Source organism: Aquarana catesbeiana, linkage group LG05, assembly GCF_042186555.1.
Source record: "Aquarana catesbeiana isolate 2022-GZ linkage group LG05, ASM4218655v1, whole genome shotgun sequence".
Lineage (NCBI taxonomy): Eukaryota > Metazoa > Chordata > Amphibia > Anura > Ranidae > Aquarana > Aquarana catesbeiana.
Window position 1 is genome coordinate 131,358,822 of NC_133328.1, and position 13,176 is coordinate 131,371,997.

General features: G+C 43.1%; 1 protein-coding gene across 4 annotated transcripts in view; it reads right to left on the bottom strand.

Moving 5' to 3' along the window:
* Positions 1 to 13,176, bottom strand: part of TBC1D5 (TBC1 domain family member 5) — an 842,416-nt gene that overhangs the window by 82,424 nt on the left and 746,816 nt on the right. For all 4 annotated transcript variants that reach the window (XM_073630202.1, XM_073630199.1, XM_073630201.1 and 1 more), the window contains one exon: positions 1,464 to 1,627. In XM_073630202.1, the coding sequence (XP_073486303.1) occupies positions 1,464 to 1,627 (164 nt within the window). The remainder of the gene's footprint in view (positions 1 to 1,463; positions 1,628 to 13,176) is intronic.

Genomic DNA, 13,176 nt, shown 5'->3' on the forward strand with positions numbered 1-13,176 from the left:
GGCCTCATTATGCCAGTGCTGCAGTTATCCTTAAAGGGAAAAAAGTAACAAAAATGTCATACTTACCCACTCTATGTAATGATTTTTCACAGAGCAGCCTGTTCCTCCTCTTCTTGAGTACCCGCTGGCACTCTGGGACCCTCCCCCTTGCCAAATGCTCCCCATAGCAAGCTGTTTGCTATGGGGGCACTCGTGCATGCTCACACCTAAACCAGCTGTGTCCAAAAGACACAGAGAACATGGCTCAGTCCTGGCCCTGCATCACTAGTTGGGATTGACAGCAGTGGGAGCCAATGGCTCCTGCTGCTGTATCTCAGCTAATGGGGAGGTAGAAACCAAGGAGAGCCTCAGATCTCGTGCACATCGCTCAACTGAGATCGGGCTTGGGTAAGTATTGGGGGGGGGCTGAGGAGGGAGCTGAACACGGAAGTTTTTTTTACCTTCATGCATAGAATGCATGAAGGTAAAATACCTTCAGCCTTTACAACCACTTTAAGGTCCATATCACACCAGCGATATGGTCTTTGGTGACAACTCATCAGTGATAGGATTGCTAGAGAGGGGATCTTCTCACAGTAGCGTGGCGGCCGCATTTTTAATTCCCGCCTTCTGGAGCCTGCAGCGCCTGTGATGGACGTCACATGTCCCGCGGTCCCCGCATTGGATTAGTGGGACATCCATCATAGGCACTGCAGGTTCCAGAAGGCGGGACCTGCTATGTCAACCCAGCCATGCTCAGGGTCAGATCGGTCCACGCTCGGCGGCGGCACTCCGGGCTAATAATAGAACTGTGCATGCCCGTGACCCGGGGAACCCACTCGGGGCTCCATCCACTGCCAGCACCCCCCGCCACTGACCAAGCCATTTAACTACTAGAAACTTGTCTAAAGATTATATTTTTTCCCTGGATAGAGTGAGAACCTTGATAAGGAAAACACAGACTATTGCCTGCATAGAGCCGCACGGTAGGTGTCCAGAGGCCGCTGATGGCCTTTGGTTGGGCACCATGCCTTTACTGTACTAAATTCAGCCATAGACAGGTCAGCAGGAACCGTCCGAATTTCATTTCATGTATGAACAGGCTGGTTTTACTGAAGTCGATCTATCGATCAACTTCAGCACAACTAGCCTGTTGGGTTTTATTTGTTCGATCGCTGATGGCAGTGATCACTGTATTCTGATGTCTGGGAAACCTTTCACTGTCAGGATGCAACAGATCCATGGGAGGGATTCCTGACTGTGATAATGGAGGAATCAAGCAACTTTCTTTCCTTCGACTCGTGGTTGAAAGAAAGAAAATTGCATAATGTATGGCCTGCCCAAGACTAAATGTGCGCTCACTAAAAACACATAATAGTTTTCCTTTAAATACTATCATCCTACATACATGTTACTGTCTGGCCAAAAAAGTGAAAAACCTGAAGCAACTAAAGAACTGGGAGCACTTTGAAAAAAAAACTTACAGATTCTCTTTTCCCTTGGGATTTGCTGTGAGAACGGGAACGGGAAATGTTGCTGAAAAAGGAATCCTTCTTCCCGGCTGACAGCGGAGGGGAGTCTGTGTGGTCACGGCCTCCAGGCAAATTCTCAATGCTCGGAGATGAAGTGACATTTTTGGAGCTCTGGCCTAGAAAGAAACACACAGAAAACAGCTTCAGAACTGAAACTTACAAGAGAAGTTGAGCATATGTACTGCTTTGGGGAAAATTTAATGTAACACAAATGTTTAAGGAGAAAAAGCCAACGTGAGAAGAAAAGGAAAAAATTTATGGCCTGCAACTTCTGAAACAAAGCAGCTCTTACTGATTACACATCGCAAAATCGTTTTGTGGAATATTACAGACAGGATAGAATAGATCCCTATATTATAATTCAATAAGTCTAATATAAGAAAGCAAAATGTATACAAATAAATCTATCATACAGTAAATAAAAAATCCTCACCCTGTTGGGTACCCTCCAGTTCTTATACTGATTTTTAGCATTGTTTTTGTGCTGAACTCCGCTGCGGCCCCTGAAATGTCAACTGCAATATCCACAAACAAGCTGCTGTCAGCTGCATAATTTATAGAAAGCTGTCACCCTACCTGACAATGCCATAGTCTGTAGAGTGGGCGCTCAGGCCCAAACAAGCTGCATTGCCAGGGAGTCAGCCGGGCATGTTGCTCCACCATAATCAGCACTACTGGTATTTATACTGCATAAGGGCAGGGATCAGAGCTATATTGAAGGGTGGGTAGCACAGTTTTGTGGGAAACGTCTGGGATCATTTCTCTTGTGCACTTGAAGTCTCACCTCCACAATGGGAAAATTAAAATATTATCTGGCAAATTATAGGCAACATCCCCCTTTTCCTAAATTACTGTTAATGGTTACATAAGTTTCCTTACTAGCAATGTGATGGTCGAGTTATTTTATGAAATCAGGCTACTGTAAAGCCTAACGTGTTACTAAACCCACATCAGTAAAATCAGTCTGTATATGCAGTAAAGCATGCTTGTTATACTCACTGTGAAGCCTAAGGGGTTAATCCTGCGCATTTTATAAAAAGGCTGTTCGATCCTGGCTTCTCTAATCCTCCTCTTCTTCCACAGTCCCCAATCCATCTCCTGATAGTACAAAGCCTTGGGGGCACTCTGCACATGCTCAGTTTGGTGTGTATTGCTAGAGATTTTTTATTTTTCCCTTGAGAGGGTGCCTGTGATCAGCACAGGGCCAATCGGCAATGTCCAGACAAAGGGTCAGGGGTCCTGCAACCTCACAGGACAATCAGGAGGAGAATGAAAACTCCTCCTACAAGCTTTGACCAGACACTGATAGAAGTCAAAAGACTGCTCTAACTGTTGAAAGGTATTTAGCAATTTATATTTACAAGCTTTAACCAGTCTGACACTGACAGAAGTCAAAGAATTAAAAATTTGTGAAACGTAGGTCTGGTGCTGTTCTGATTAAGGATAAGACACTTTGCGTAGGAAACCCTTTGTGTTACACCCTCTGCACAATAATATGCTGCTATTGTGTTCCTATTACACAGGGTTACTTATGCACACTAGTTCACAATACCCGCACTGAGTATATGCAGAGGGTGTAGCACCACTAAACACTAAGAGTAATATTGCTGTTTTTCTCTATCCAGACCTATATACTAGTCATATATGAATTCCTCTTTCATCAGAGGTTAACATATTCAAACAACACCTCACAAGGTATTACACTCTGCAGAGGGTGTAACACACACGTTGAAGTGTTTTTATATATATATATATATATATATATATATATATATATACATACACACACACCTTTTTTGTATCGTGTTGATTATATTCTCTACACACCCTTTTCAAGTTCTGGAAAACTGCCGAGGGTGTAACACAAAGGGTTTACTACGCAAAGTGTCTTATCCTTAATCAGAACAGCGCCAAACCTACGTTTCACATATTTTTAATTTCAGTACACTCCACCCAGGTGGTAGTGTATTTGTAGGGGCAGCAGTTCACTTCCAGTTCAGTCTATTTTATATTTTTAGTCTAATTTCTTCTGTACTTATATCCTGTACGCGGATTTACCCATATACACTCTCAGAAGTCAAAGAATGCTATATACTGCTGATTTAACAGCTTATATTTACTAAAATAATTGCATTTTCATGTTCTGTGTACTGTGGGAGACTACATATAGTGAATGCAGGGTCCTGGGTTTAGTAACACTTTAAGCCCACATAAAGCAACATACAGCTAAAGTCTACATAAAAAATACGTAAAAATAATAACTCCGTGTATTCGATCAAGTTCATTCAGATGCCAATATCTTTCAGCATTTGATCATAAAAGGAATTTACACACAGGGCCAGTCCTAGAACTACACTACAGTTTTGACTGGAGTTGAAATTGCTATGAAGAATCCTAGTTAGCCATTTTTGTTACCCGTCTCTAGACTCGTTCTATCTTATCAATATCTTTTTGTAAGTGAGGTTTCCAGAACTGGACACAGTATTCTGAATGAGGTCTTAATAAAGATCTATATAGGGAATCAGTGTCCAAAAAAATGAATTTATAAATAATGGAACAGCTGCAGTCACTCTGATATTAAGATACAAATGTTAAATAAAACTCTATGTAGTAATATGTTGTGCAATACCCTTACAATTAATTAACAGTAAAGTGCATCACTAAAACATGAGTCCATAAGTACTCAAACACCAGAAGCTTCATAAACAAAAAAGGTGACAAAATGTGTCCATAAATAATACAGAAAACAGACTGGCGGAGATGTACTAAAATTGGAGCACTCATAATCTGGTGCAGCTGTGCATGGTAGCCAATCAGCTTTAAACCTCAGCTTGTTCAATTAAGCTTTGGCAATAAAACCTGCAGAAGTGCACCTGATTTTGCACTCTTCAGCTTTAGTAAATAAACCCCATTGTGTTCTTCTCCCAAAAAGAATCCAGTGCTCCGCCACCATCAGACTCAATAGCTGCTTACCAAATGCTCAGACCCCTAAGGTTTAAAAATGTTGATATGATATCCACAGAAAGCCCTGATGGCAATGATTGGTTTCTCAGTATTTCGAAAATAATGCTCTCACAAGAACTCCATAATTTAACGAATATACTTGAATTTTTTATTTGGAGAAAACCAAGGTACTTACATATTCACACTAAAACATAAGCAGATCAAGAAGTTCAGCCGCTCCAGTACGGGTGGGTGGGTGTCTATGATCTAACTTGTGTTTGCATACTTAAAGGAGAAGTACAGCCAAAGCCCGTTTCATTCTGCACTCCTGTAACCCGTTCTCAGCGGGCTGAAGTCTGCTGTCTGCCGATGTCAAAGAGCTGGTCCAGGCTTGGGCAAGATCAAGACAGTGGGGTCGGAATCTGCCCACATGCCTGGGCTGGCGCCGCTAAGAGCCTGAGCTGGCTGCTCTCGCCGCCTCCACAGCCCAGCATTCCAGTGAGTTGGGGGCAGGGCAGAGAGCGGTGACTGGCAGTCACCAGCTCTCAGCTCGGGGAGCTGTGAGAACCGAGCAAACTGCGGTGTTAGATCGCTCGGTTCTCAGTGTTAGAGCCGGCGGGGGACCAATTCTGCATCCACCTAGGTAAGTATGAAACTGCAAACACCCCAAACCCCATACTTCCTTTTTAAGGCGTGAAAAGGGGCCCTGGGGGTCCTTGGCGAGAAGTGAAGGTTTGTTTTGGCACCTTAAAATGTCTTGAGGTGAATGACAATATGTTTGTTTTTTTTTGCAAAATCTTTTTTTTTTTTAATTTTCCATTAGCATACAAAATTAGCCTATGCAGGGGCCAAACCTTGCCTACGCAGGGGCAGTTCTTCTGATGCGGCAACATACTGCAACAGCGCACAACATACAACATGAACAAACTAACTTATACTACAACCCCAATGTGGGGAGAGGTTCAGTTCAGGAGAATCTGTGCTCAAATTGGTACCAACAGGATAATGTAACATGAGAGTAGTTGGGTCAATATACTAACAGACTAGAGATATAGTGTTAATCTAGGAATTGATTATCATCTAGCCAACAGGTCCATACCTTTTCAAATTTTTGTGGACAACCCCTGCCCGAGTAGGTGGCTTTATACAGGGGTAAACTGGCATTCACTAGGCTTTTCCAGAATCTGACAGAGGGGGGAGACGATTGTTTCCAGTTCATCGTAATGGCCTTACGAGCATAGTACAATAGCAGGGATATGAGTATTTTCCTTGCTCTGAGCATTGACAGTTGTTCCACCAGCCCCAGCAGACAATATTTAGGATCATAAGGAACACGAGTCTTAGTGACCTTAGCAATCACCTGGAGTACTTCTTTCCAATAATGTTCAATTGCTGGGCAAACCCAAAAAATGTGGAAAAAGTCACCCGGTTGGTAAGAGCAATGCCAGCACGCCAGAGAATGTGCCGGCGACATCTGGTGCAGCCTGTGAAGCGTGTAGTGAGCTCTATGCACAATTTTGTATTGGACCAGTTTGTCCATAGCTGAGACCAGAGGGGAGAAGGTAAAGTCCCAAATCTCCCTCCAGTCGTCCTCATCCAGCTCCGGTATGTCCCCCACCCATTTCCTGCGGAGGGGGGACAACTCGGGCCCAGCAGCAACCAGCAGGGACCCGTAGAGCTGAGACGTGGGTTTCGAATGACCATATTTTTAAACTATTTTTGTAGTGGCAGGTTCAGAGTTGGACTGTTCTGGTTTTCCAATGGGTTGCAGAACCAGGGATGTTGCTGGTAGGTGCTGCAACACTGGCATAGTTGCTAGGGTCTTCCAGCACCTACCAGCATGAAGGCTGTTTTGGGCAGAGTGATCTTCTGCATACTTCCAGCACCAACGTTACAGCAGCCAGAGCAAGCAGTGCAGGACACAAAGGGGGGGGGGGGGGGGTATCAAAACTGGAGTGTGCAAAATCTGGTGCAGCTCTGCATAGAAATCAATCAGCTTACAGGTTTTATTGTCAAAGCTTAACTGAACAAGCTGAAGTTAGAAGCTGATTGGCTACCATACACAGCTGCACCAGATTATGAGTGCTCCACTTTTAGTAAATCAACCCCAAAGTGTCAATAGTTAATGAACCAACAACAAACCACCTATGTGGGGGAGCATGCTTCCAATAAACACCAATCTGGAAGCACCCTTCAACAGCTAGATCATTTCTCCTTACACTGCTGGTCAGTGGAAAGAATGTCTCATTGAATTTGAGGTTTGTCTTTTGCTACATGTGAGCAGTCTCTGACTGGCTTTTGTTAGATATTTTTACATATGAGGTGTTTTTGACAGTCTTTTTAAATGTGAGCAGTTTCTGAAAGTGTCTGGTTACATTTCAGCGGTCTCTGATGGGCTTTTGTTACATGTGAGTAGTCTTTGACAGTCTTTTCTTGCATATGGACAGTTTCTGACAGTCTCTTGTTACATGTGAGCAGTCCCTGATAGTCTTCTGTTATACGCAAGCATTAACTGACAATTTTCATTACATGTGAGCATGTTATGACAGGCTTTTTTAACATTAAGGGCATGCATGCACAGTCTTTTGAAGAGCAATCTATGGTGGATGGCGTTTTAGAGGGCATTTGACAGGTGGTGAAGAGGTGACATGTCGCCTCCTTACTACCTGTTTTAACCCATAAAATCCTGCACCACTGTGCTGCAATTGTGTGCATTGCACGCAGTTGCAGGACAGTTGTGTAGCGCCCCCATTCACTTGCATGAAACACATTTTACCAGCCATGCTGCCCAACGTGACACAGGTTATAATTCCTCCTGTGCTGTGAAGCAAAGCATGGTGGCTGCAGCAATTATACAACAGTCTTCATCTGCCTTTCCTCCCCCAAATGCAATTGTAAAGCCTAGTCTTATTCAGTCTGTGATGGTCTCTTATAACATGTGAGTAGTACCAGTGCATGCTATTAGACTGGTATGCTAATAAAATCATTTTATTGTAAATTTTTGAGGTTATTGGGTGCTTACATGGCAGTCTATTCAAACAGGAAGTAACAATAATAAGAGGAAGAATAATGAACACATTTCAGTATGTTTTAAAGCCATTCAATGCGTTTTAAATGCTCGCATTTCCTTCTAACCTGTTAATGTGCTTTATATATTTTCTTTTATCATCACCAGAACGCATTTTAATATTGTGATGTGAAGTGAATAGATGTGGAATGTTCTCCTTGCATTGGCAATTGTCATTTAGCAGCTAAGGTACAGAAACAGAACAAGTACATTAAAGTGGATGTAAACCCTCACATATACCCAGTGACGTGAACTGCCTCAGATGATACACAGAGATTAAACAAATCTTCCTACATAGGTTTTACTTGTTTATCTGCAGTCTTCTCTTCCCTACACCCCTTCAAATGGGCACATCCTGTAAAAAATCACTCTTCACCTGTCATAGAGGAGGGACTGCATTTACACTGTGTGAGAGCTGATTGGAGGAAAGGAACACCCCCCCCCCTTCACACAGCAAAAGAACTGTGTTCTGAATAGACAAGCTCCAATCTGAGCCCCCCCCCCCCTTTCAGAAGTGACTCATGCTGAAAACAGAGGAACAAAGCACCGGATAGAAACAGCACTTTGGAGAGAGAAAATGCAGATATATGTGCTTTGCTCAGATTTCATGACTGAGGTTACAACCACTTTAAAGTAGAACTACACTGTATCTAAGCACCACATACAAAAAATGCTATTTCATATTATTATTTAACATTAATGTTATTTTTAACACGTGAGCAGGGCTGGGTTTGGATGCAAAGCATTTGTTAGTAAAGCCCATCTCTATCAACCCCAATTCTGATCAGTAAAATATAAAGCTTTAAGAACATGGTCTAAAATGGACTGCGCAGGCAAAAATTGCTTCTTTTTGTAGCCCCCAGGTCACCAGAAAAAGTTACTCAGCTTACACTTAACCTTCAGGCCGCTTTCTGTAGGTGATGGTAACATCACTGGGCCTTCTACCTGGATTCTGGAAACACTGAGGATCCCAAACGTGATACGTGATTCCAGCATCGTGCAGAAGTTACTTGTCGGGAAATTTGGGTTTCTTACCTTTCCAGATATCCTGGGAGAAGACCAAGTGATGGCAAGCTCATGGGAAGCATTTCGCTTTTCCTTTTGTTTAGTTTTTCTTTTTCTTAAAAATTATTAGGAGTCTACTGTTGATGAAAAAAAGCATCAACTGTCTGCTGACACTGCAATCTAATGGTCCAGAGGTCCCTTTATATATTTGCTTTAAATATACAGTATAGCTACTGTATCAAAGACCTGTGATCTGTCAAATTTCCTGCCTTAAAATGTCAGTTTTTTACTGAAAGAAACTAAGGGAGGTTACAAACAAAACAGTTTTCTAGGTAGGCAGTTCAGATCACAGTACTGAGTTGCAAAGTAGAAGAAAAGAATGTTCCTACATAAACACACATCACAGAAGCCCATAGTAGTGAATTGTAGTTCATGATATGGCACATTAACGCATGTTCATAAACACTGGGGTGGTTGACCCTTTTTTTTTTTTCTTCTTCTGACTTTATACTAAAACCCACAATGACATTGTCATGTTTAAAAATACACAAAAATGAAAAAAAAAATGTAAACCAATCCAAAAAAAAAATATTTTTTTACAAGTTTTCTATTTTTTCTGGAGCTTTCCCAAACACTGTCTTCTTTGACAATCATGGATCTGCCTTTAAGCAATGTTAGCACAGTTGCAAGTACAACTGGAGGCAACTGATCACAGGACTAGGAGCTTTACTGAAAAGAGATTTAGTCTTAGACTGAAAATGACAAAACAGAGCCTTTCAGGATTATGGCAGTACATTGTTTCCTGGCCTTGGGACAAACACAGGCAGGAAAACAGTTGCTGAATACAAAGATCAGCTGTCTGCTGACACTGCAATCTAATGGTCCAGAGATTCAAGAACACGCAGTGCACATAGTCATAGGGAATATGATACACAACACAACTCATGATCGGTTGCTTTTCACCTACTTAAACTGTATTATGCAGATAGCAGTGGATTTTAAAAGAGAAGTTCAGAATTTTTTTTTTTTTTCAAGAACCCTACTTGCTTAGGTGGATGCAGCATTGCTCTGATGCTGCATCTGTCCTCTGCAAGCTCTAAGACTGAGAACCGAGTAATCAAAGACTGTTGATTGCTCAGTTCTCAGTGCTCTGTGAGCAGAAAACTGGTGACTGCCAGTCACTGACTCTCTGCCCTGCCCCCCTCTGTGCTCACTGGAGCGCTGGGCTGTAGAGGGGGTGGGAGCGGCTGGCTCAGCCTCTTAGTGGCTCGCTGAGAGGCTGAGCCAGGTGCCAGTCCAGGGTTGTTGGCGGATCCCGACCATATTGTCGCAATCTAGCCTGCTGTTTGCTGAAACAGGCTACAGGAGTGCTCTACAGGAGAGCTTTGGCTTTGCGTCTCCTTTATGTATGTGCCTCTACTACTTGCACAACTCTTACCAACAACAGACAGGGCAGAAAACCCAGCCTGATCTCTACTGTTTGCCCAGTACAACAGCACTGGATTCCTCCTCTCTCTCTCTTGCACTTCCATCCTTTTCCTGGAACATAAACTTGTAAGAATTTGTGCTAATGCCTGTCCTCTCAGATCAAAGAACCGCTTTAGTTGAATTTTGGCCATTGGGCAAAATTTATAATTGCAGGAGCAAATCAAAGCAGAGGAAACCCAACAAAATATATCCAATGCAAATGATTTCCTTCATGGGGATTAAGTCAAGGATTCCTATACTGTAGGGCAAAACTACAATCTCCTTAGCCACCAGGTTCAGCAATCTGACAGTTAACAATGCCAGGCAAATAAAACATGACCTAAACTCCTTTATATGTGCAAGCAGTCCAAAACTGAATGCACCATGCCAAATTCAGGGATTATATAATAACATTTGGGTCATTTCCTAAGACAGTTCTCCAAAACCTGGGGCTGCTCTTAGAAATCAGTTAAAGTATAGCGGAGCATATATTGTAAACCTAAAAGAGATGGTAGGGTCAGTGTACTTTATTTTATACAAAGAAAGAAATTATGCGTTACTTGTTTCTCTTCTCCTACCCCCCCCCCTTTTATTTAGTCATATTCTTTCCCCCCTTTGCCTCTTCTGAGATGCCTAGCAGCTTTATCTGAAGAAAATAAGGTGATATAAGATTAGCTTGAACAGGTATTACATGCAGCACAGCAGGCTAGCTCTATTTCTTTACAAAAATGCACTTATTGTATAATTATATACAATTAGACTTATTTATTTAAGTTTTTAAGTAAATATCATGCCTGACAATAATACCTGTTTTTTTTTTTTTTTTTAACACAGAAAATGTTTATTGAGTAAACTGCACATTACACTTGAGTTTGATGAACATATATTTACAGGAGCATCTGCAAATAGTTGCCACAGTTCTAGATGATACAAAATTCAGTGTAGATTTAGATCAGGGCCTAGAGCCATCCACTTATCTTATTTGTTAGTAGACATTGTTAGAAATAAAGAAGGTGAGTCTCGTTCTCAACTACTCTGAATATGACATCAACCTTTTATGCATTGTATCGTTGCTAATGTTAAGTCTATTCCCCGTGAGATTCTTCTTATATTAGGGACATTTCGGTAGGAGGAGGGGGGGGGGGAGAAGAGCCAGGAAGACAAGGATGAGTTGAGGAGTTAAAGAGAGTGTAAAGGAGATCGTCGAAAGGAACAGAAGGGGAAGTAAGAGAAGAAATGGAAGAACAAGAGGAGTGGGGGGCAAGAGAGGTCCCCAGAGAAACACAGTAATGTCTTTTAAAGACTACCTGTACTATAGAGGGAAAAGAAATGGAGAGATAGAGAGGGGGTGGCGAGGAAGATAAGCAGAATGGGAATCCGGGGGAGCTCGCCCAGTCTCGCTTATGCTGATAAGAATATGCAATAACACCTTTTAGAGTTAGGGGGTAGTGACTCCACCATCCACTTCCAGCCAGTCTGCCTTCCAAGGCCCACCCCACCAGTGAACTCACACCACCAAGTGCCGGCCTGCAACCCAAGCCGTCCAGATTTTGTCAAACTTCTTGGGACAGTTCCTGCCCATGTAGGTAAGCTTGTATATTGGCAGTACTGCATTTATTTGTGCCCTCCACGCCTCAACAGTGGAGGGGTCCGACCGCTTCCAGCGCAACAAAATTACTTTCCTGGCATAATAAGCTGCATAAAACACAAAAAGTTTGGTATGTTTGGCTGCTGTCAAATTATCTGTGATACCCAAGAGGAACACCATCGGGTCAGCTTTCAACTGCAGCCCCGCCACACCATTTACATCCGACACTATGTCGGGCCAATAGGTCTGGAGGACCGGACATGCACACACTACATGAAAGAAGGTCCCCACTGACTGTCTGCATTTGGGGCACCCGTCATCAAGCCCTGGATAGATTCTAGATAATCTTTGTGGGGTATAGTACACCCTATGAAGAAACTTCAGTTGGACGAATCTGTCCCTTGCTGAAATCATAAAAGGGATGCATTGCTGCAGACCTTCTGACCAGTCTTCCTCGGTCAGAGCCGGGATGTCCAATTGCCATTTATGAAAGAGGGGGAGCATTTTGGAAGTATCTTTGCACGCAAGTCTAAGGTATATAGAGGATAGTGTTCGGTCTAGATGATCGGTCATCAAAAGGGATTCAACTGAGTGGGTAGACAACTCTATCCCGTGTGGGAACTGCGCTCGAACCGCGTGTCTTAGTTGCATGAAACGGAAAAAAATCCATGAGGGTAAGTTATATCTAGTTTTAAGTTCTGCAAAGGAGAGAAGTTGACCCTCTCTAAGTATATGTCGCAATGTTCGAACCTCGTGTCTGGCCCAGACCTGAGGGTCCGGAACAGACTGGAGGTGCGGCATTGTTGGGTTACCCCACAGCGGGGTATGTGGGGAGACAGTATTGCCACTGGTAAGATATGAGGAGACCTGCTGCCACACCCTCACCGTCGTTTTCATGGGCGTGGTGACTTGTGGGCTGTATCTCGGGCCTCTGTAGACCAAATTACTACGTTCCGAGTAGGAGCCCAAAATTGCAGCCTCCAGATTAACCGCCGGGTTAGTGTTGTCCTGAGCAAACCACCATCGTACGGTGACCAGTATCGCCGCCCAATAATATTTCTTAAAATTTGGCAGGGAAAGGCCTCCCTCTGTAAGCGATAACTGCAACGTATGTTTGGCTGCCCTGGGTGTTGTCCCAGCCCATATAAAAGAGGTGATAGCTTGATCTAATTTGAGGAAGAATGAGTTTGGAATGGGAACCGGAGTGTGATGAAAGGCATACAAACATTTTGGGAGGAAGGACATCTTAAGCAAATTTACCCTCCCCACCGGGGTTAGTGGCAATGTTTTCCACACCGCACATCGCTGGATGAGTTGATTTAGAATGGGATAGACATTATCAGCTAGGTAGCGTTGCAGGTCAGATTGAATCTGTATGCCTAGGTATTTAAATTTGGCTACTTTTTTAAGGGGAAGAAGGGGGTCCGCCAATATTGGGATGTCCGTCAGGGGGAATAGGAGAGATTTCTCCCAGTTCACCCTGATTCCCGAGAAAGCACCAAATCTGTCAATAATGGATAGGGCTGCTCTAAGCGATTGCTGGGAGTCGCGAAGATACAGTAGCATATCATCCGCGTAGCGGGAAACCTTTTCAA